This window comes from Lissotriton helveticus, chromosome 2_2, assembly GCF_964261635.1.
Source record: "Lissotriton helveticus chromosome 2_2, aLisHel1.1, whole genome shotgun sequence".
Lineage (NCBI taxonomy): Eukaryota > Metazoa > Chordata > Amphibia > Caudata > Salamandridae > Lissotriton > Lissotriton helveticus.
In genome coordinates this window covers 519967593-519992620 of record NC_136060.1, presented here as the reverse complement: position 1 = coordinate 519992620, position 25028 = coordinate 519967593, and the positions used below count along the sequence as shown (strand labels likewise).

General features: G+C 56.1%; 1 protein-coding gene across 1 annotated transcript in view; it reads left to right on the top strand.

Moving 5' to 3' along the window:
• The window catches only part of LOC144821621 (coagulation factor XI-like), a 221585-nt gene that overhangs the window by 29266 nt on the left and 167291 nt on the right, over positions 1–25028 (top strand). The window contains exon 3 of the mRNA XM_078678859.1: positions 20847–20956. Coding sequence (XP_078534985.1) covers positions 20847–20956 — 110 coding nt within the window. The remainder of the gene's footprint in view (positions 1–20846; positions 20957–25028) is intronic.

The following is a 25028-nucleotide window of genomic DNA, read 5'->3' as shown; positions in this document are numbered from 1 at the left end:
AGCGTAGGCCTGTACCCCGAGTCCCCTGCGCAGCCACCCCGTTAGTGTAGCCTGCAACCCGAGCCTGGTCGTCCTACCCAGTGACGCCTAGATCCCCCGAGACCCTTGACCAGGCCTGCCTTTCCCGCTCCTCGCCCGGCTCCGAGCGCCTAACCATGCATGCCCCAAAAGGCCCGGACGCCATCTTCCCTTCCCGACATCCCTGTCTCCCTAGGCCTAGCGTGACCCCGGCCCCAGCGAAGCTCAGACTCCAAAGGGCCCGCCAGTCCCGGCTGGGGGGTAAAGGGCTCCCGAGTGAGATAAGCCAGGGAGTTTCGATGGCACCTCCGGCCTCCCCTGAGGGGCTGGTTTCTGTCACACCTTTGGCCCTCCCCTGTGGGCCAGGTTCGATCACCCCTCTGGCCTCCCCGAGGGCTGGCTCCAGACCCGCTGGGCGTCTGGGAATTCCCGGACCCATCCTTTCGAAGGATCAAAGAGCCAACAGCCGGACCTCGCCAACGACCAGCCCCCCGGGCAGGAGACCTCTGCCTGCGAGGGTCCAGAGATCAAAGAGCAAAAGGACTATAACTGGGCCCGCCCGACAACTAGCGGGCAGTTGTATCTTGGACCTGAAGCCTGCTGATCTGATCGCGGCTGACCCTAAGAAGACTCATCCTGAACCTCTGAGCCCTGCTGATGCTGTCGCGGCTCCTTCTTCACCTTAAGGAACTGAACCACCGGAGCGCTGCTGACGCTGTCGCGGCTCAAGCTGAACTTGTAACCATCGGAGCCCTGCTGACGCTGTCGCGGCTCGACCTCTAAGACCATCGGAGCCCTGCTGACGCTGTCGCGGTTCGTCCTCTTGTAACCATCGGAGCCCTGCTGACGCTGTCGCGGCTCGACCTCTAAGACCATCCGAGCCCTGCTGACGCTGTCGCGGCTCTCACGAACCTCTCCCGATCGAGTCCTGCTGACCTCGTCGCGGCTCGAGGAGTACTCTGGTCCGGCTGGACCATCGAGACCACCATCACGACCGAGCCGACTCGACGAAGGTGAGGCAGCCAGTACGACCACCATCCCGTACCCCCCGGCTCGAGGATTGAGAGCTGTGCGTGGGGTACGCCTCGTACGGACCCAGAGACTAAAAGACTGTCCCGCTTCCGCCTTCCCGAATCCTCAGAGACTTTGTGGTCCTTCGGCCACTGTGTATATAAAAGTGCTTCCTTCGTTATTTGCTTATATAAAGAACTTGTTCCTAAAATCCAACGGTGTAGTGTCTGTTCGTAGTGTGGTGTGAGCTCAGTGTGTACGATCCCAGACCCAACGTCCTCCCCGGTGAGGACCTCACAATCCAGACTCAGCAAGTTCTGTGGGAGAGGTGGATCTTGGCCCTTGGGGTGTCTGGGTGAGCACAACCTGGCCCTCGAAGATTGCCCCTTCTAACAGAGGCATTTAGGGCCTAATTTATGAAAAGTGACGCATCGCTGCAACAAAACAGCAATGCGACAGTTCTCACTGTGCCCTCCTTGAGACATGATGGATGCCAAATATTAAATCTACGGCGCTCCATGACGCAAGGAGTTACAGATACTTCAGAATTTCTGACGTATCTGTAGGCGCAGTAATGACGCACTGCTGTAGTGTGTCACAAAAGTGACGCAACTCCAGCAATGGATCATTACAAGGGCACCCGGTTTTATGGTATTTATTTTTTTAACATTTCCGTCCGTATTTATACATATTTCTTTTGTGTATAAATGAAGTTGTAAAACTGTACATTTCCATTTTAATTTAACTGATAGGACATCACTCATACTTTGATGTCTGTCATGATTTAGCTATTTAAAAGAAAGACTAGTTACGGTAGTTTAAACAATGTTTACCGTTCGAGGGAAAGGGTGATTACAAACTGTTGGGCACATGGAATGGTCGGAAGGGAAACACATTTTGAGAGACCGTCAGGTTAGAGTAGGTAGGAAGGCTGCATGGGAATGTAACACAGAGGGCAGAGTGAGAAGGGCTTGTTTCAAGTTTTTTTTAAAAAAAGAGGCATGTGACAAGCAAAAACAGGTAGTTAGGCGGTTGGGTATATGGATATTTTTTAAACACATTCTATGGAATAAACGCTGTCTGACATGAACTTATGCATCAGTCCTGTTCATTCAAAAGGTCCGGATAGACATAGTTTGAACAGTAAAAAATCGGAAATGGCACATATACTCTGCGTGTGGACTCGAATTTGAGTTGGTGAATAAGATTCGTACAAATTGGGAATACAATGGATTACGTGGATAAATGTTTTTGGCGAAAAAACTAACAAAGATTTGCTTAAATAAGCACATTCAGCAGTGCTATTGTTTGGGGCGTGATGAAGCCCCACTACAGTGAAGCATTTTGGGTCCCCTCACTGAACTGACCTCGAAAACCCAGCCACAGAAAGTACAATGGACACCCGCGTGCCAGGTGGCCTTCGAGACTCTGAAAACAGCCATGTGCACCGCCCCTGTGCTCCAAGCCCCTGACTACAGCCGGGAGTTCGTAGTCCAGACCGACGCCTCGGAGCACGGCATTGGGGCGGTCCTATCTCAGATTGACCCCGAGGGGATTGACCATCCTGTGGCCTTCATCAGCCGACGGCTGCTGGCCAGAGAGCAGCGATGGAGCACCATTGAGAGAGAGGCCTTTGCCGTTGTGTGGGCCCTCAAGAAACTCAGGCCCTACCACTTCCGGGTCCAGACTGACCACCGGCCCCTGCGGTGGCTGATGCAGATGCGTGGCGAAAACCCAAAGCTGCTGCGATGGTCCATCTCCCTCCAAGGGATGGACTTCACTGTGGAGCATCGCCCTGGCGACTACCACGCCAACGCTGACGGCCTGTCCCGCTTCTTCCGCCTCGACAAGGAGAATACCCAGGAAGATGGGTGACTCTCCCCGCCTTCAGCTGGAGGGGACGTGTGTTGGACCCGGCCTCGTGGCGTGGTCCTACCCCTCCCGCATGGCGGGCCCAGACGGCATCGGCCTCCGTCGACCTGCCGTCAACCCCCCTGAACACGAACCATCGACGAGAGCAGCCCCCTTGGAAACCCACGGCTCTCCCCCCTGGGACCCCGGCGGACCCTGCTCGCCAACACTGCCGGCCTGGCGACCATGCCAGGCCACCATTTCCGGCCCGACTCCATCTTGGGCCCATCACGTCCCGAGCACGTGGCCACAGCCATCCCTGGCCCCGGCCCCAGCGAAGCCCCGACATCGAGGCACCAAGATCCTCCCAGGTGGTAGAGTGGCCACTTGACGGATCCCGGAGGAGGGGAGTTTCGATGGGCCTCCAGCCGTCCCCGGACACCTGGTATCGATCGCCCTCCAGCCTCCCTGGGCGCTGGCTCCACCCCCCTGCTGGGTGTCTGGACACCTTCATCCCGGCCCCTCTGACCCCCAGGCACGAGGGTCCGGACATCAAAGGACTCCAGTCCTATATCTGGGCCAGCCCTGGATTGGGACTCCAGTTGTATCTTGGAGTCGAAGCCCTGCTGACCTTGTCGCGGCTGATCCTGATCCGAACTCATGCCCTGGAACCTTCGAGGCCCTGCTGACGCTGTCGCTGCCTGACCGAACTGAACCATCTTCGAGGCCCTGCTGACGCTGTCGCGGCCTGACCGAACTGAACCATCTTCGAGGCCCTGCTGACGCTGTCGCGGCCTGACCGAACTGAACCATCTTCGAGGCCCTGCTGACCCTGTCTAGGCCTGACCGAGCTGAACCAACCTTCGAGGCCCTGCTGACGCTGTCGCGGCCTGACCGAATTGAACCATCTTCGAGGCCTTGCTGACGCTGTCACGGCCTGACCGAGCTGAACGATCTCCGAGGCCCTGCTGACGCTGTCGCGGCCTGACCGAACTGAACCATCTTCGAGGCCCTGCTGACGCTGTCGCGGCCTGACCGAACTGAACCATCTTCGAGGCCCTGCTGACGCTGTCGCGGCCTGACCGAGCTGAACCATCTCCGAGGCCCTGCTGACGCTGTCGCGGCCTAATCCACGCTGAACTATACCAAGGCCCTGCTGACGCTGTCGCGGCCAGACCCCGTGAACTATCCACGCACCAGCTGGTGCCAAGACTGTCCTGCTACCCCCTTACTCCCGAAACCAAGACTTTATGGATCCCTCGATCCCTGCCTGCTAACCGGCCAAGAACGTGCCTTCCTTTTATTATATAAAGATACTTGTGAATATTCCTTCGTGTGGTGTCCATCTGTAGTAGTGTGATTGCTCAGCTGTTACGATTGTAGGAGAGGAGCCTCGCCAAGGAGGCCTCCCTACGGTGCTCGGCCTATTCCATAGAGAGGTGGGTCTCGGGGCGGACAGTCAGACATCTTCTGTCTCCCCTGGGATCGCCTTTCCAACAAGCATTATACCACAAATGTATGTTGACATGCCATTATTTAAAGAATTGTCATCCTGTTTCTTAATTTCCCATGCATGTTCTTGATAATATGCCCCATTGTTTTCTGTCTGCATTTAGCTGTAATGGGCAAGTCCCGTATTTAATGTGCATGCATCAGTCTTACGCCTGCTGTGAGGAAGGCATAAGATTTTGACACAGTGGCGTCCTAGAAGTGGCGCAGTGACTGAGCCAGCCTTACGTCCAGGAGGATGGGCATCAGCCAGCCAAAGGGACTGCCAAGTCTCTGCGGCCTGAAAACCAAAGAAAAGTCCCTCAGTCTTTTCTGCATTGCATTTGAGCTGGTGGTGAGTCAGCCACAGACGTACTGCAGTCAGGCAAGCTCTGATCTTTTCGCCCGGGAACACTTCATCCCTGCCCGGGAAGAAAAATAACCGGGTGTCATCAGCATAAGAAACTATTTGTGCTCCCAGAGCCTCGGCGAGTGGTGTAAGAATGATATTGAATAAGGTAGGGCTCAAAGCTGAGCCCTGCGGCACTTCCACTTGCAACTCACTCGACCCAGACGAGAGGGGAGGAATCCAAACCTCTTGACCTACCCCCTCAAGGAACGAAGCCAGCCAGCTCAGGGCATGACTCCCGATCCCGATGGATTGAAGCTGGGCTAAGAGTGTGGTATGATGTACCATCGAAGGCTGCTGAGAGATCTCACATAATCAGCACCGCCCTGCCCCCGGCATCAAGTGTATCCCTGATGCAGTCTGTCTCCTCCACTAGTGTCGTCTCTGTACTACAACTGGGACAAAATCCAGACTGGCTCGGTGTAAGAGATGATTGCTTTCCAGGTACTGGGTGAGCTAATGGTGAACGGCTTCTCCAGTACCTTAGCCGATTCGATGCGGTGCACTTTTCCCCGCAGTGTGGGCGAATTCTGCACGTGTGCAAATCGGACGGCCCCCAGCCATCCGAAACACAAGCCCAGCATGACGTCAGACGGCCTGGGGCTGTCCGACGCATCGAAGAGGTTAGAGAGAGCTGAGACCAACAAAATGGGTCCATAGTAGGACAAATTGCCTGCGTGTGCCTGGGGTTTCTTAACAGACAGAGATACATTTATGGGTTTATTGGCCAATGGATTGATGATACTTGCCGCTAGTGGCAGCATATTCGGGGGCAAGGGTCAGATGGAGAGCTGGACTTGAGGCCACATGAAGCTGACATAGAGTCGTCCAGGGGAACGGGATCAAACCTAGAAAGAGTCGCAGTGGGGTTATGTACTAAGCTAGAGCATGTATGTCCCGACTAAGCCTTCTCCGACGCCGTACTAGGGAGGTGACTAGCCTGGATAGTCATAATCACATCCTGGAAACAGTGTGCCTCTTGTTCACACCGCTCCCTCGTAGGCTCCTTGAGGCCTGGAGCTAGCTCCGGGGTCCCGAAGCATTGCACCATTTAAAAAACTTCTCTGGATTTGTCTCCAGTCTTTGTAATTCTACCTTCCAAGAAGACTGTTTTGGTAATTTTAACCTCTCTGTGGTATATTTTTTTGTCACCTTGTACCTTGCTTTCGCAGTGGAGTTGTATAGGCGCCTCCACTACCTCTCGGGCACTTACGCTCTATCTGGCCGTCTTTGAAGGTCTCTGTATACAAAGCACAAAAAGGATTCTCTTGGCATCAGAACCTCAGCCACTCTGGTGCCGGTTCAAGGGCTATGGATCCAATCCAACTGTCCAGGAGGCCAACATCAGTAGGAGGCCGACAGCTATAGGATGCCGACAGCTATAAAAGGCCGACAGCTATAAGAGGCCGACATCTACAGGAAGCTGACATATATAGGAGGCTGACATCTCTAGAAGCCCGACAGCTATAGGAGGCCGACATCTCCAGGAGGACGACAGCTATAGGAGGCCGACATCTCTAGGAGGCCCACATCTATAGGAGGCCGACATCTCCAGGAGGCCGACATCTCCAGGAGCCCGACAGCTATAGGAGGCCGACATCTCTAGGAGGCCGACATCTCCATGAGCCCGACAGCTATAGGAGGCCGACATCTATAGGAGGCCGACATCTACAGGAGCCTGACAGCTATAGGAGGCCGACATCTACAGGAGGCCGACAGCTATAGGAGGGCGACATCTATAGGAGGCCGACATCTACAGGAGCCCGACATCTTTAGGACGCCAACATCTCCAGGAGGGCCACATCTCCAGGAGGAGGACATCTATAGGAGGCTGCCATCTTCAGGAGGCCCACATCTCCAGGAGGCCGACATCTATAGGAGGCCAACATCTCCAGGAGGCTGACATCTCCAGGAGGCCAACACATTCAGGAGACGGACATCTCCAGAATGCTGACATCGGCAGGAGGCCGACATCTCCAGGAGGAAGACATCTCCAGGAGGTCCACATCTCCAGGAGGCCGACATCTCCAGGAGGCCCACTTCTCCAGGAGGCCCACATCTCCAGGAGGAAGACATCTCCTGGAGGCCCACATCTCCATGAGGGCGACATCACCAGGAGGTCGCCAACTCCAGGAGGTCGACAACTCCAGGAAGAAGACATCACCAGGAGGAAGACAACTCCAGGAGGCCCACATCTCTAGGAGGCCGACATCTATAGGAGGCCGACATCTCTAGGAGGCCGGCATCTCCAGGAGGCGACATCTCCAGCAGGCCGACAACTCCAGGAGGCCAACATCTCCAAGATTCCGACATCTCTAGGAGGCCGGCATCTCCAGGAGGGCGACATCTTCAGGAGGGCGACATCTTCAGGAGGCCGACATCTCTAGGAGGCCGACATCTCCAGGAGGCCCACATCTCCAGGAGCCCCACATCTCCAGGAAGAAGACATCTCCAGGAGGCCGACATCTCCAGGAGGCTGACATCTTTAGGAGGCCAACACATCCAGGAGGCCAACATCTCCAGGAAGCCGACATCTCCAGGATGCCGACATATCCAGGAGGCCGACATCGCTAGAAGGCCCACATCTCCAGGAGGCCAACATCTCCAGGAGGCCGACATCTCCAGGACGCCGACATATCCAGGACGCCGACATCTCCAGGAGGCCGACATCGCTAGAAGGCCCACATCTCCAGGAGGCCCACATCTTAAGGAGGTCGACATCTCCAGGAAGCCCACAATTCCAGGAGGTTGACATCTACAGGGGGTTGACATCTCCAGGAGGCTGACATCTCCAGGAGGCCGACATCTCCAGGGGGTTGACATCTCCAGAAGGAAGACATCTCCAGGAGGCCAAAATCTCCAGGAGGCCAACATCTATAGGAGGCCGACATCTCCAGGAGGCCGACATCTATAGGAGGCCGACATCTCCAGGAGGCCGACATCTATAGGAGGCCGACATCTCCAGGAGGACGACATCTATAGGAGGCCGACTTCTATAGGAGGCGGACATCTTCAGGAGGCTGACATCTCCAGGAGGTTCACATCTATAGGAGGCCGACATCTCCAGGAGGCCGACATCTCCAGGAGGCCAACGCATCCATGAGGCCGACATCTCCAGGAGGCTGCTATATCCAGGAGGCCGACATCTGTAGGAGGCTGACATCTCCAGGAGGGTGACAACTATAGGAGGCCGATATCTCCGGGAGGTTGACATCTTCAGGAGGCCGACATCTCCAGGAAGCCGACATCTCCAGGAAGGCGACATCTCCAGGAGGAAGACATCTCCAGGAGGAAAACATCTACAGGAAGCTGAAATCTCCAGGAGGCCCACATCTCCAGGAGGCTGACATCTATAGGAGGCCGACATCTCCAGGAGGGTGACATCTAAAGGAGGCCGACATCTCCAGGAGGGTGACATCTAAAGGAGGCCGACATCTCCAGGAGGGTGACATCTAAAGGAGGCCGACATCTATAGGAGGCCGACATCTCCAGGAGGCCGACATCTATAGGAGGCCGACATCTCCAAAAGGCCCACATCTATAGGAGGCCGACATCTCCAGGAGGCCGACATCTATAGGAGGCCGACATCTATAGGAGGCCGACATCTATAGGAGGGCGCCATCTATAGGAGGCCGACATCTATAGGAGGCCGACATCTATAGGAGGCCGACAACTCCAAGAGGCCAACATCTCCAAGAGGCCGACATCTCCAAGAGGCCGACATCTCCAGGAGGCCGACATCTCCAGGAGGACGACATCTCCAGGAGGAAGACATCTCCAGGAGGCCAACATCTCCAGGAGGCCGACATCTCCAGGAGGAAGACATCTCCAGGAGGCCGACATCTCCAGGAGGCCAACAAATCCAGGAGGCCGACATCTGTCGGAGGCCGACATCTCCAGGAGGCCGACATCTATAGGAGGTCGACATCTCCAGGAGGTTGACATCTCCAGGATGCCAACATCTATTGGAGGACCACATCTCCAGGAGGTCGACATCTCCAGGAGGCCGAGATCTCCAGGAGGCCGACATCTCCAAGAGGCCGATATCTCCATGAGGATGACATCTATAGGAGGCCGACATCTCCAGGAGGCTGACATCTCCATGAGGCCGACATCTCCAGGAGGCTGACATCTCCAGGAGGCCGATATCTCCAGGAGGCCGACATCTCCAGAAGGGCGACATCTATAATTGGCCGACATCTCCAAGAGGCCGACATTTCCAAGAGGCCGACATCTCCAAGAGGTCGACATCTCCAGGAGGCCGACAACTCCAGGAGGCCAACATCTCCAAGAGGCCGACATCTCTAGGAGGATAACATCTCCAGGAGGAAGACATCTCCAGGCGGCCGACATCTCCAGGAGGCCGACATCTCCAGAAGGAAGACATCTCCAGGAGGCCGACATCTACAGAAGGAAGACATCTCCAGGAGGCCAAAATCTCCAGGAGGCTGACATCTCCAGGAGGCTGACATCTATAGGAGGCCGACATCTATAGGAGGCCGACATCTCCAGGAGGCCGACATCTATAGGAGGCCGACATCTCCAGGAGGCCGACTTCTCTAGGAGGCGGACATCTTCAGGAGGCTGACATCTCCAGGAGGTTCACATCTATAGGAGGCCGACATCTCCAGGAGGCTCACATCTCCAGGAGGCCAACGCATCCATGAGGCCGACATCTCCAGGAGGCTGCTATATCCAGGAGGCCGACATCTATAGGAGGCTGACATCTCCAGGAGGGCGACAACTATAGGAGGCCGATATCTCCGGGAGGTTGGCATCTCCAGGAAGCCGACATCTCCAGGAGGCCCACATCTATAGGAGGCCGATATCTCCAGGAGGTTGACATCTTCAGGAGGCCGACATCTCCAGGAAGCCGACATCTCCAGGAAGCCGACATCTCCAGGAAGAAGACATCTCCAGGAGGAAAACATCTACAGGAGGCCCACATCTCCAGGAGGCTGACATTCTCAGGAGGAAGACATCTCCAGGAGGCCGACATCTCCAGGAGGAAGACATCGCCAGGAGGCCCACATCTCCAGGAGGCTAACATCTCCAGGATGCCGACACCTCCAGGAGGCCAACATCTATAGGAGCCCGACATCTCCAGGAGGGTGACATCTAAAGGAGGCCGACATCTCCAAAAGGCCCACATCTATAGGAGGCCGACATCTCCAGGACGGCGCCATCTATAGGAGGCCGACATCTATAGGAGGCCGACATCTATAGGAGGTCGACAACTCCAGGAGGCCAACATCTCCAAGAGGCCGACATCTCCAAGAGGCCGACATCTCCAGGAGGCCGACATCTCCAGGAGGCCAACATCTATAGGAGGAAGACATCTCCAGGAGGCCGACATCTCCAGGAGGCCAACAAATCCATGCATCAGTCTTACGCCTGCTGTGAGGAAGGCATAAGATTTTGACACAGTGGCGTCCTAGAAGTGGCGCAGTGACTGAGCCAGCCTTACGTCCAGGAGGATGGGCATCAGCCAGCCAAAGGGACTGCCAAGTCTCTGCGGCCTGAAAACCAAAGAAAAGTCCCTCAGTCTTTTCTGCATTGCATTTGAGCTGGTGGTGAGTCAGCCACAGACGTACTGCAGTCAGGCAAGCTCTGATCTTTTCGCCCGGGAACACTTCATCCCTGCCCGGGAAGAAAAATAACCGGGTGTCATCAGCATAAGAAACTATTTGTGCTCCCAGAGCCTCGGCGAGTGGTGTAAGAATGATATTGAATAAGGTAGGGCTCAAAGCTGAGCCCTGCGGCACTTCCACTTGCAACTCACTCGACCCAGACGAGAGGGGAGGAATCCAAACCTCTTGACCTACCCCCTCAAGGAACGAAGCCAGCCAGCTCAGGGCATGACTCCCGATCCCGATGGATTGAAGCTGGGCTAAGAGTGTGGTATGATGTACCATCGAAGGCTGCTGAGAGATCTCACATAATCAGCACCGCCCTGCCCCCGGCATCAAGTGTATCCCTGATGCAGTCTGTCTCCTCCACTAGTGTCGTCTCTGTACTACAACTGGGACAAAATCCAGACTGGCTCGGTGTAAGAGATGATTGCTTTCCAGGTACTGGGTGAGCTAATGGTGAACGGCTTCTCCAGTACCTTAGCCGATTCGATGCGGTGCACTTTTCCCCGCAGTGTGGGCGAATTCTGCACGTGTGCAAATCGGACGGCCCCCAGCCATCCGAAACACAAGCCCAGCATGACGTCAGACGGCCTGGGGCTGTCCGACGCATCGAAGAGGTTAGAGAGAGCTGAGACCAACAAAATGGGTCCATAGTAGGACAAATTGCCTGCGTGTGCCTGGGGTTTCTTAACAGACAGAGATACATTTATGGGTTTATTGGCCAATGGATTGATGATACTTGCCGCTAGTGGCAGCATATTCGGGGGCAAGGGTCAGATGGAGAGCTGGACTTGAGGCCACATGAAGCTGACATAGAGTCGTCCAGGGGAACGGGATCAAACCTAGAAAGAGTCGCAGTGGGGTTATGTACTAAGCTAGAGCATGTATGTCCCGACTAAGCCTTCTCCGACGCCGTACTAGGGAGGTGACTAGCCTGGATAGTCATAATCACATCCTGGAAACAGTGTGCCTCTTGTTCACACCGCTCCCTCGTAGGCTCCTTGAGGCCTGGAGCTAGCTCCGGGGTCCCGAAGCATTGCACCATTTAAAAAACTTCTCTGGATTTGTCTCCAGTCTTTGTAATTCTACCTTCCAAGAAGACTGTTTTGGTAATTTTAACCTCTCTGTGGTATATTTTTTTGTCACCTTGTACCTTGCTTTCGCAGTGGAGTTGTATAGGCGCCTCCACTACCTCTCGGGCACTTACGCTCTATCTGGCCGTCTTTGAAGGTCTCTGTATACAAAGCACAAAAAGGATTCTCTTGGCATCAGAACCTCAGCCACTCTGGTGCCGGTTCAAGGGCTATGGATCCAATCCAACTGTCCAGGAGGCCAACATCAGTAGGAGGCCGACAGCTATAGGATGCCGACAGCTATAAAAGGCCGACAGCTATAAGAGGCCGACATCTACAGGAAGCTGACATATATAGGAGGCTGACATCTCTAGAAGCCCGACAGCTATAGGAGGCCGACATCTCCAGGAGGACGACAGCTATAGGAGGCCGACATCTCTAGGAGGCCCACATCTATAGGAGGCCGACATCTCCAGGAGGCCGACATCTCCAGGAGCCCGACAGCTATAGGAGGCCGACATCTCTAGGAGGCCGACATCTCCATGAGCCCGACAGCTATAGGAGGCCGACATCTATAGGAGGCCGACATCTACAGGAGCCTGACAGCTATAGGAGGCCGACATCTACAGGAGGCCGACAGCTATAGGAGGGCGACATCTATAGGAGGCCGACATCTACAGGAGCCCGACATCTTTAGGACGCCAACATCTCCAGGAGGGCCACATCTCCAGGAGGAGGACATCTATAGGAGGCTGCCATCTTCAGGAGGCCCACATCTCCAGGAGGCCGACATCTATAGGAGGCCAACATCTCCAGGAGGCTGACATCTCCAGGAGGCCAACACATTCAGGAGACGGACATCTCCAGAATGCTGACATCGGCAGGAGGCCGACATCTCCAGGAGGAAGACATCTCCAGGAGGTCCACATCTCCAGGAGGCCGACATCTCCAGGAGGCCCACTTCTCCAGGAGGCCCACATCTCCAGGAGGAAGACATCTCCTGGAGGCCCACATCTCCATGAGGGCGACATCACCAGGAGGTCGCCAACTCCAGGAGGTCGACAACTCCAGGAAGAAGACATCACCAGGAGGAAGACAACTCCAGGAGGCCCACATCTCTAGGAGGCCGACATCTATAGGAGGCCGACATCTCTAGGAGGCCGGCATCTCCAGGAGGCGACATCTCCAGCAGGCCGACAACTCCAGGAGGCCAACATCTCCAAGATTCCGACATCTCTAGGAGGCCGGCATCTCCAGGAGGGCGACATCTTCAGGAGGGCGACATCTTCAGGAGGCCGACATCTCTAGGAGGCCGACATCTCCAGGAGGCCCACATCTCCAGGAGCCCCACATCTCCAGGAAGAAGACATCTCCAGGAGGCCGACATCTCCAGGAGGCTGACATCTTTAGGAGGCCAACACATCCAGGAGGCCAACATCTCCAGGAAGCCGACATCTCCAGGATGCCGACATATCCAGGAGGCCGACATCGCTAGAAGGCCCACATCTCCAGGAGGCCAACATCTCCAGGAGGCCGACATCTCCAGGACGCCGACATATCCAGGACGCCGACATCTCCAGGAGGCCGACATCGCTAGAAGGCCCACATCTCCAGGAGGCCCACATCTTAAGGAGGTCGACATCTCCAGGAAGCCCACAATTCCAGGAGGTTGACATCTACAGGGGGTTGACATCTCCAGGAGGCTGACATCTCCAGGAGGCCGACATCTCCAGGGGGTTGACATCTCCAGAAGGAAGACATCTCCAGGAGGCCAAAATCTCCAGGAGGCCAACATCTATAGGAGGCCGACATCTCCAGGAGGCCGACATCTATAGGAGGCCGACATCTCCAGGAGGCCGACATCTATAGGAGGCCGACATCTCCAGGAGGACGACATCTATAGGAGGCCGACTTCTATAGGAGGCGGACATCTTCAGGAGGCTGACATCTCCAGGAGGTTCACATCTATAGGAGGCCGACATCTCCAGGAGGCCGACATCTCCAGGAGGCCAACGCATCCATGAGGCCGACATCTCCAGGAGGCTGCTATATCCAGGAGGCCGACATCTGTAGGAGGCTGACATCTCCAGGAGGGTGACAACTATAGGAGGCCGATATCTCCGGGAGGTTGACATCTTCAGGAGGCCGACATCTCCAGGAAGCCGACATCTCCAGGAAGGCGACATCTCCAGGAGGAAGACATCTCCAGGAGGAAAACATCTACAGGAAGCTGAAATCTCCAGGAGGCCCACATCTCCAGGAGGCTGACATCTATAGGAGGCCGACATCTCCAGGAGGGTGACATCTAAAGGAGGCCGACATCTCCAGGAGGGTGACATCTAAAGGAGGCCGACATCTCCAGGAGGGTGACATCTAAAGGAGGCCGACATCTATAGGAGGCCGACATCTCCAGGAGGCCGACATCTATAGGAGGCCGACATCTCCAAAAGGCCCACATCTATAGGAGGCCGACATCTCCAGGAGGCCGACATCTATAGGAGGCCGACATCTATAGGAGGCCGACATCTATAGGAGGGCGCCATCTATAGGAGGCCGACATCTATAGGAGGCCGACATCTATAGGAGGCCGACAACTCCAAGAGGCCAACATCTCCAAGAGGCCGACATCTCCAAGAGGCCGACATCTCCAGGAGGCCGACATCTCCAGGAGGACGACATCTCCAGGAGGAAGACATCTCCAGGAGGCCAACATCTCCAGGAGGCCGACATCTCCAGGAGGAAGACATCTCCAGGAGGCCGACATCTCCAGGAGGCCAACAAATCCAGGAGGCCGACATCTGTCGGAGGCCGACATCTCCAGGAGGCCGACATCTATAGGAGGTCGACATCTCCAGGAGGTTGACATCTCCAGGATGCCAACATCTATTGGAGGACCACATCTCCAGGAGGTCGACATCTCCAGGAGGCCGAGATCTCCAGGAGGCCGACATCTCCAAGAGGCCGATATCTCCATGAGGATGACATCTATAGGAGGCCGACATCTCCAGGAGGCTGACATCTCCATGAGGCCGACATCTCCAGGAGGCTGACATCTCCAGGAGGCCGATATCTCCAGGAGGCCGACATCTCCAGAAGGGCGACATCTATAATTGGCCGACATCTCCAAGAGGCCGACATTTCCAAGAGGCCGACATCTCCAAGAGGTCGACATCTCCAGGAGGCCGACAACTCCAGGAGGCCAACATCTCCAAGAGGCCGACATCTCTAGGAGGATAACATCTCCAGGAGGAAGACATCTCCAGGCGGCCGACATCTCCAGGAGGCCGACATCTCCAGAAGGAAGACATCTCCAGGAGGCCGACATCTACAGAAGGAAGACATCTCCAGGAGGCCAAAATCTCCAGGAGGCTGACATCTCCAGGAGGCTGACATCTATAGGAGGCCGACATCTATAGGAGGCCGACATCTCCAGGAGGCCGACATCTATAGGAGGCCGACATCTCCAGGAGGCCGACTTCTCTAGGAGGCGGACATCTTCAGGAGGCTGACATCTCCAGGAGGTTCACATCTATAGGAGGCCGACATCTCCAGGAGGCTCACATCTCCAGGAGGCCAACGCATCCATGAGGCCGACATCTCCAGGAGGCTGCTATATCCAGGAGGCCGACATCTATAGGAGGCTGACATCTCCAGGAGGGCGACAACTATAGGAGGCCGATATCTCCGGGAGGTTGGCATCTCCAGGAAGCCGACATCTCCAGGAGGCCCACATCTATAGGAGGCCGATATCTCCAGGAGGTTGACATCTTCAGGAGGCCGACATCTCCAGGAAGCCGACATCTCCAGGAAGCCGACATCTCCAGGAAGAAGACATCTCCAGGAGGAAAACATCTACAGGAGGCCCACATCTCCAGGAGGCTGACATTCTCAGGAGGAAGACATCTCCAGGAGGCCGACATCTCCAGGAGGAAGACATCGCCAGGAGGCCCACATCTCCAGGAGGCTAACATCTCCAGGATGCCGACACCTCCAGGAGGCCAACATCTATAGGAGCCCGACATCTCCAGGAGGGTGACATCTAAAGGAGGCCGACATCTCCAAAAGGCCCACATCTATAGGAGGCCGACATCTCCAGGACGGCGCCATCTATAGGAGGCCGACATCTATAGGAGGCCGACATCTATAGGAGGTCGACAACTCCAGGAGGCCAACATCTCCAAGAGGCCGACATCTCCAAGAGGCCGACATCTCCAGGAGGCCGACATCTCCAGGAGGCCAACATCTATAGGAGGAAGACATCTCCAGGAGGCCGACATCTCCAGGAGGCCAACAAATCCAGGAGGCCGACATCTGTCGGAGGCCGACATCTCCAGGAGGCCGACATCTATAGGAGGTCGACATCTCCAGGAGGTTGACATCTCCAGGATGCCAACATCTATTGGAGGACCACATCTCCAGGAGGTCGACATCCCCAGGAGGCCGAGATCTCCAGGAGGCCGACATCTCCAGGAGGCCGATATCTCCATGAGGATGACATCTATAGGAGGCCGACATCTCCAGGAGGCTGACATCTCCATGAGGCCGACATCTCCAGGAGGCTGACATCTCCAGGAGGCCGACATCTCCAGGAGGCCAACATCTCTGAGGAGGCCGATATCTCCAGCAGGCGGACATCTCCAGGAGGGCGACATCTATAATTGGCCGACATCTCCAAGAGGCCGACATTTCCAAGAGGCCAACATCTCCAAGAGGCCGACATCTCCAGGAGGCCGACAACTCCAAGAGGCCAACATCTCCAAGAGGCCGACATCTCTAGGAGGATGACATCTCCAGGAGGAAGACATCTCCAGGAGGCCGACATCTCCAGGAGGCCGACATCTCCAGGAGGAAGACATCTCCAGGAGGCCGACATCTCCAGGAGGCCAACAAATCCAGGAGGCCGACATCTCCAGGAGGCCAACAAATCCAGGAGGCCGACATCTCCAGGAGGCCGACATCTATAGGAGGTCAACATCTCCAGGAGGTTGACATCTCCAGGAGGCCAACATCTATAGGAGGACCACATCTCCAGTAGGTCGACATCTCCAGGAGGCCTAGATCTCCAGGAGGCCGACATCTCCAGGAGGCCGATATCTCCATGAGGCTAACATCTATAGGAGGTCGACATCTCCAGGAGGAAGACATCTCCAGGAGGCCCACATCTCCAGGAGGAGGACATCTATAGGAGGCAGATATCTCCAGGAGACCCACATCTCTAGGAGACCGACACATCCTGGAGGCCAACACCTTCAGGAGGCCGACATCTCCAGGATGCCAATATCTCCAGGAGGCTGACATCTCCAGGAGGCCAACACCTTCAGGAGGCCGACATCTCCAGGAGGCCGACATCTCCAGGAGGAAGACATCTCCAGGAGGCCAACATCTCCAGGAGGCCAACATCTCCAGGATGCCAATATCTCCAGGAGGCCGACATCTCCAGGAGGCCCACATCTCCAGGAGGCCGACATCTCCAGGAGGAAGACATCTCCAGGACGCCCACATCTCCAGGAGGCCAACATCTCCAAGAGGGCGACATCACCAGGAGGTCGACATCTCCAGGAGGTCGACAACTCCAGGAGGAAGACATCACCAGGAGGCCCACATCTCTAGGAGGCCGACATGTATAGGAGGCCGACATCTCCAGGAGGCTGTATAACAAAAGTATTGACTCGACGCACAGCGAATTTTTATGAGATATGTAAGACGTGTTTTTGGGTGCAGTCACAGTATCGTCGCGTATCCCACGGCGTAGACTATAAACTGACTGGTAGTAGGATCAGTGGGTCACTGTCCCATCCTGTGTTGCACACCCTAGTTCCTCTCCTGAAGAAAGAGGTTCCAAACTTTGTTTTGAAGTTTCAAATATGCTTTTATTCAGCAGTATTTCATTCTTTTCTTTTTTAGTAGCTCATTTATTTCGTTTTTTGCAGCATTTTTGCAGGTATTCACTACATATTTAATATGTCAGCACTGTCCTTTTATAAACATCCAATGCATTTCGAGGCATATCCGCCTCTTCATCAGGGAAAAGGATACTGAAATGGAATAAAACATAAATCGTGATGAATGTTGGGCTGGGTTTGTGGAGTGTAAGTGATGTTTGGGGTTTAAAGGTGAAGGAAAGGAGGGAAGGTTGTGTTTGGAAACGTGTTGTTTTACAGTAGCACCTTAAAAAATGTCCCGCAACCTGTGTAACGTGGTCAGAGATTATCGTCACCATGCTTATGTGTAGCGCTGTTCTATGTGCTCGTACAATCTGTGGATTACAAAGTAGCGGTAAGGGTAATACTACAGTTCTCTTGGGAGAAAGTTCTCAAAACGTTAGTGCGCCGACTGATCCTACTACCAGTCAATCTCCAGGAGGCTGACATCTCCAGCAGGCGGCCATCTCCAGGAGGGCGACATCTCCAGGAGGCCAACATCTCCAGGAGGCTGACATCTTTAGGAGGCTGACATCTCCAGGAGGCCAACATCTTCAGGAGGCCGACATCTCCAGGACGCCGACATCTCCAGGAGGCCGACATCTCCAGGAGGCCAACATATCCAGGAGGCCGACACCTCCAGGAAGAAGACATCTCCAGGAGGAAGACATCTCCAGGAGGAAGACATCTCCAGGAGGCCAACATCTCCAGGAGGCCGACATCTCCAGGACGCCGACATCTCCAGGAGGCCGACATCTCCAGGAGGCCAACATATCCAGGAGGCCGACACCTCCAGGAAGAAGACATCTCCAGGAGGAAGACATCTCCAGGAGGAAGACATCTCCAGGAGGCCAACATCTCCAGGAGGCCGACATCTCCAGGACGCCGACATCTGCAGGACGCCGACATCTCCAGGAGGCCGACATCTTAAGGAGGTCGACATCTCCAGGAGGCCCACACTTCCAGGAGGCCCACATTTCCAGGAGGCCCACATCTCCAGAAGGAAGACATCTCCAGAAGGAAGACATCTCCAGGAGGCAGAAATCTCCGGGAGGCTGGCATCTCCAGGAGGCCGACATCTATAGGAGGCCGACATCTCCAGGAGGCCGACATCTATAGGAGGCCGACATCTCCAGGAGGGCGACATCTATAGGAGGCCGACATCTCTAGGAGGCCGACATCTTCAGGAGGCCGACATCTCCAGGAGGCGCACATCTATAGGAGGCCGACATCTCCAGGAGGCCGACATCTCCAGGAGGCCGACATCTCCAGGAGGCGCACATCTATAGGAGGCCGACATCTCCAGGAGGCCGACATCTCCAGGAGGCCGACATCTATAGGAGGCCGACATCTCCAGGAGGGCGACAACTATAGGAGGCCGATATATCCAGGAGGTTGGCATCTCCAGGAGGCATCTATAGGAGGCCGACATCTATAGGAGGTCGATAACTCCAGGAGGCCGACATCTCCAAGATTCCGACATCTCCAAGAGGCCGACATCTCCAGGAGGCCGACAACTCCAGGAGGCCAACATCTCCAAGAGGCCGACATCTCTAGGAGGATGACATCTCCAGGAGGAAGACATCTCCAGGAGGCCGTCATCGCCAGGAGGCCGACATCTCCAGGAGGAAGACATCTCCAGGAGGCCGACATCTCCAGGAGGCCAACAAATCCAGGAGGCCGACATCTGTCGGAGGCTGACATCTCCAGGAGGCCGACATCTATAGGAGGTTGACATCTCCATGAGGTTGACATCTCCAGGAGGCAGAGATCTCCAGAAGGCCGGCATCTCCAGAAGGCCGATATCTCCATGAGGCCGACATCTCCAGGAGGCCAACATCAGCTTCCTACCGTCACCATCTCCTTCTGTGCTCTAACAAAATCCTCTGTACTGTTCGCACTGCAGAATGGAGGGGCCCGGCAGAGGCTAGAGTACTGGTACGCCTGGTATCTAGACCGGCATCATGGTAGCTCGGAACTGTACTAGCCCCCCTGGGGAGTGAAAGGACAAGGCTGAGCCCAGTACTGTCCTGGTCCCACTGGGAGGGGGGGACATGGCTGAGCCCAGTACTGCACTGGTTCCACTGGGTGGGGGTGGGGGGACATGGCTGAGCCCAGTACTGTACTGGTCCCACTGGGTGGGGGGGCATGGCTGAGCCCAGCTCTGTACTGGTCCCACTGGGTGGAGGTGGGTGGACATGGCTGAGCCCAGTACTGTACTGGTCCCACTGGGTGGGGGGGCATGGCTGAGCCCAGTTCTGTACTGGTCCCACTGGGTGGAGGTGGGGGGACATGGTTGAGCCCAGTACTGCTCTGGTCCCACTGGGTGGGGGGGACATGGTTGAGCCCAGTACTGTACTGGTCCCACTGGGTGGAGGTGGGGGGACATGGCTGAGCCCAGTACTGTACTGGTCCCACTAGGTGGGGGGGGCATGGCTGAGCCCAGCTCTGTACTGGTCCCACTGGGTGGAGGTGGAGGGGCATGGCTGAGCCCAGTTCTGTACTGGTCCCACTGGGTGGAGGTGGGGGGACATGGTTGAGCCCAGTACTGCTCTGGTCCCACTGGGTGGGGGGGACATGGTTGAGCCCAGTACTGTACTGGTCCCACTGGGTGGAGGTGGAGGGGCATGGCTGAGCCCAGTTCTGTACTGGTCCCACTGGGTGGAGGTGGGGGGACATGGTTGAGCCCAGTACTGCTCTTGTCCCACTGGGTGGGGGGGACATGGTTGAGCCCAGTACTGTACTGGTCCCGCTGGGTGGAGGTGGAGGGGCATGGCTGAGCCCAGTTCTGTACTGGTCCCACTGGGTGGAGGTGGGGGGACATGGTTGAGCCCAGTACTGCTCTGGTCCCACTGGGTGGGGGGGACATGGTTGAGCCCAGTACTGTACTGGTCCCACTGGGTGGAGGTGGAGGGGCATGGCTGAGCCCAGTTCTGTACTGGTCCCACTGGGTGGGGGGGCATGGCTGAGCCCAGCTCTGTACTGGTCCCACTGGGTGGGGGGACATGGTTGAGCCCAGTACTGTACTGGTCCCACTGGGTGGAGGTGGAGGGGCATGGCTGAGCCCAGTTCTGTACTGGTCCCACTGGGTGGAGGTGGGGGGGCATGGCTGAGCCCAGTACTGCTCTGGTCCCACTGGGTGGGGGGACATGGTTGAGCCTAGTACTGTACTGGTCCCACTGGGTGGAGGTGGGGGGACACAACTGGAGCTCATTTGACTGCTCCCCATAGGGGGTGGAGAGACAATGCTCAGTCCAGGACTGGAGGTCACTCGGGCGTGGCTAGAGGCCTGTTCTTTACTTGTCCCACTACAGGATGGTGTGACGAGGCCTATAGTGGTGTCATTGACCGACAGCCCGTGGATAGCGCCCACCATCCACCCGCGGCTCTTGGCGCTGCTACTCTAGGAGGAGTCTCTGATTTCCTGTCTTCTGTCTTGCAGCTTTGACTGCTTCATGAAGCACGTGCAAGACACACATGCGATCGAGGAGAGGCACCAGGAGGGGCTCGTGTCCGGATACGCCATCCCCGCTGATCAGATGCACGACTACCGTAAGTGTGCAGCCATCGAGGTCGGCATGTCCAACGTGGTAAGATGACTGCATTCATATAGTGCCCAAAACCCCTGATGAGGGGTTGAAGCGCTTTATCAGCGTTAGTGCTTGGTTCAGTGGTTAATGGTGGTTGTTGGCAGATTGGACGAGCCTTGTGCTCTTAAGGGACCCTTCCAGGCACTCGCTCCACTCACTCTGTGAGACCGAAGGAGGAGCAGCCTGGTCTGGTCATCAGTGTGAGTTCTTGCAAATGGCTGTGGAGAGGAATGATGAGGAGAGAGGCCAGATTAACTAACCTGCCCTACAAGGCAGGGCAGCAGTGTAGTGAGGCAACTTGCTGTGCTGCGCTGTGCTGCGTTGCGCTGCGCTGCTCTGCGTTGCATGAAAGGAACAGATCAGAAATGTGCCAGATTTCAAACAGATGGTGCATTTCTGCTGTCTCGTAGTGCTGCTGCACTTGCAGCTGCCTGACACTGACGTAGGCACCCTTGCACAATGCTGCAAGGGTGTCTATGGTACAAGGAGAATTGTTGTTTGTAGGATCATTCATTCCTCCACAGAAATTATCCCTCAAGGCATTCTCCTCTTTCTTTGTGTGCTGGATCCCACATTCTGCATCCTGCATCCTGCGTCCTGCATCCGGCATCCCACATCCCGCATCCTGCATCCCGCATCCTGCATCCCGCATCCTTCATCCTGCATCCTGCATCCCACATTCCGCATCCTGCATCCTGCATCCGGCATCCCACATCCCGCATCCTGCATCCTGCATCCTGCATACTACATCCCACATCCTGCATCTGGCATCCCACATCCCACATCCCACATCCTGCAACCTGCATACTACATCCCACTCCCGCATTCTGCATCCCAAATCCCACATCCCGATTCCTGCTTCGCGCATCCCACATCCCGCATCCTGCATCCTGCATCCCACATCCCGCATCCTGCATCCCACTTCCTGCAACCTGCATCCCACATCGTGTATCCTGCATCTGGCATCCTGCATCCTGCATCCCACTTCCCGCATCCTGCATTCTGCATCCTGCATCCTGCATACTACATCCTGCTTTCCACATCCCACATCCCGCATCTCGCATCCCGCATTCTGCATCCTGCATCCCACATCCTGCATCCTGCATACTACATCCCACATCCCACATCCCGCATCCTGCATCCTTCATCCCACATCCCGCATCCCGCATCCTGCATCCCAAATCCCACATCCCGCATCCTCCATCCTACATCCCGCATCCCACATCCCGATTCCTGCATCGCGCATCCCACATCCTGCATCCCGCATCTGGCATCCTGCATCCGACATCCGACATCCTGCATTCTACATCCCGCATCCCACATTCCACATCCTGCATCCCGCATCCTGCATTCTGCATCCCACATCCTTCATCCTGCATCCCACATCCCACATCCTGCATCTTGTATCCCACATCCTGCATCAGGCATCCCACATCCCGCATCATGCATCCCACATTCCACATCCCACATCCCTGATCCTGTATCAGGCATCCCACATCCCGCATCATGCATCCCACATCCCACATCCTGCATCTTGCATCCCACATCCTGCATCCCATGTCCTGCATCTTGCATCCCACATCCCACATCCCACATCCCGCATCATGCATCCCACATCCCACATCCTGCATCCTGCATCCCACATCCCACATCCTGCATCCTTCATCCCACATCCTGTATCCTGCATCCCACATCCCACATCCTGCATCCTGCATCCCACATCCCGCATCATGCATCCCACATCCCACATCCTGCATCCTGCATCCTGCATCCCACATCCTGGATCCTGCATTTCGTATCCTGCATCCCACATCCTGCATCCTACATCCAGTATCCTGGATCCTGCATTTCATATTCTGCATCCCGCATCCCATATCCTGCATCCCACATCCCGCATCATGCATCCCACATCCCACATCCTGCATCCTGCATCCCACATCCTGGATCCTGCATTTCGTATCCTGCATCCCACATCCTGCATCCTACATCCAGTATCCTGGATCCTGCATTTCATATTCTGCATCCCGCATCCCGTATCCTGCATCCTGCATTCCGCATCCTGCATTCTGCATCCCACAACCTGCATCCTGCATCCTGTGTCCTGCATCCTGCATTCTACATCCTGCATCCCACATCCTGCATCCTGCATCCCGCATCCCCTATCCTGCATCCTGCATCCTGCATCCCACATCCCCTATCCAACATCCTGTATCCTGCATCATGCATCCCGCATCCTGCATTCCATATGCAGCATCCCACATCCCGCATCCTACGGGACACACAGAAAGAGGAAATAATGAGGAGACTAAAATATTTTTCTTCACATTACGCCATCCTCTGGGAGGCTTGGTGAGTTCCCGCAATCCCGGGTTTACCAAGCTCTCCACCCTCAGAATGCCCATGCACTGCTCTCAGAATGCCCATGAGCCGCCCTTAGAGCGCCCATGCTCCGCCCTCAAAATGCCCATGCTCTGCCCTCAGTACGCCCATGCTCCACCCTCGGAATGCCCATGCTCTACCCTCAGGACGCTCATGCTCCATCCTCGGAATGCGCATGCTCCGCCCTCAGAACGCCCATGGTCTGCCCTCAGAACGCCCATGCTCCACCCTCAGAACACCCATGCTCCACCCTCAGAACGTCCATGCTCTGCCCTCAGAACGCTCATGCTCTGCCCTCAGAATGCCCATGCTGCATCCTCGGAACACCATGCCCCGCCCTCAGGATGCCCATGCTCCGCCCTCAGAAGGCCCATGCTCTACCCTCACAATGCTTATCCTCTGCCCTCAGAACGCTCATGCTCTGCCCTCAGAACGCCCATGCTCTGCCCTCAGAACGCCCATGCTCTGCCCTCAGAACACCCATGCTCCGCCCTCAGAACGCCCATGCTCCGCCCTCAGAATGCCCATGCTCTGCCCTCAGAATGCTCATGCTCTGCCCTCAGAACACTTATGCTCTGCCCTCAGGACACTCATGCTCTGCACTCAGAACGCTCATGCTCCATCCTCGGAACGCCCATGCTCTGCCCTCAGAACGCCCATGCTCTGCCCTCAGAACGCTCATGCTCTGCCCTCAGAATGCTCATGCTCTGCCCTCAGAACGCCCATGCTTTGCCCTCAGAACGCCCATGCTTTGCCCTCAGAACGCCCATGCTCCACCCTCAGAAAGCTCTTGCTCTGCCCTCAGAAAGCCCATACTCTGCCCTCAGAACGCCCATGCTCCACCCTCAGAATGCCCATGCTCTGCACTCAGAACGCCCATGCTCCGCCCTCAGAACGCCCATACTCCGCCCTCAAAACACCCATGCTTCGCCTTCAGAACGCTAATGCTCCATCCTCGGAATGCCCATGCTCAGCCCTAAGAACGCCCATGCTCCGCCCTCAGAACACCCATTGTTGGACCTGGCCTCGTGGTGTGGTTCCCCCCGTTCCTCAGCACCCCGTTAGCATAGCCCTGCACCCAGAAACCCCTGGTCGTCCCGTTCCCTGTACGCCCAAACTCCCTACACGACCCCACCAACCGATGACCAGACCCGCCTTCCACCGTCCTCATTCCCGGCCCCTGGTACCCCGAACCTGCATCACCCCACAGGGCCCCGACAGCCATTTTCCCTTCCCGAGGTCCCTGACTCCCTGGGCCTTGCCTGACCCCGGCCCCAGCGAAACCTAGGCTTCAGACGCGCCATGCCCGGCTGGGGGGTAAAGGGCTCCCTGAGTGAGATAAGACCAAGGAGTTTCGATTGCACCTCCGGCCTCCCCTGAGATACTGGTTTCTCTCACACCTCTGGCCTTCCCCTGTGGGCCAGTTTCGATCGCACCTCTGGCCTCCCCGAGAGCTGGCTCCAGACCCTGCTGGGCGTCTGGGAATTCACAGACGCATCTTCAAAGGGATCAAAGGGCCAACAGCCGGACCTCTCCAACGACCAGCCCCCAAGGCATGAGACCTCCGCCTGCGAGGGTCCGGACATCAAAGGGCCACTGAGCTATATCAAGGGCCGCCCAACAACTAGCGGGCAGTTGTATCCTGGACAAGAGAG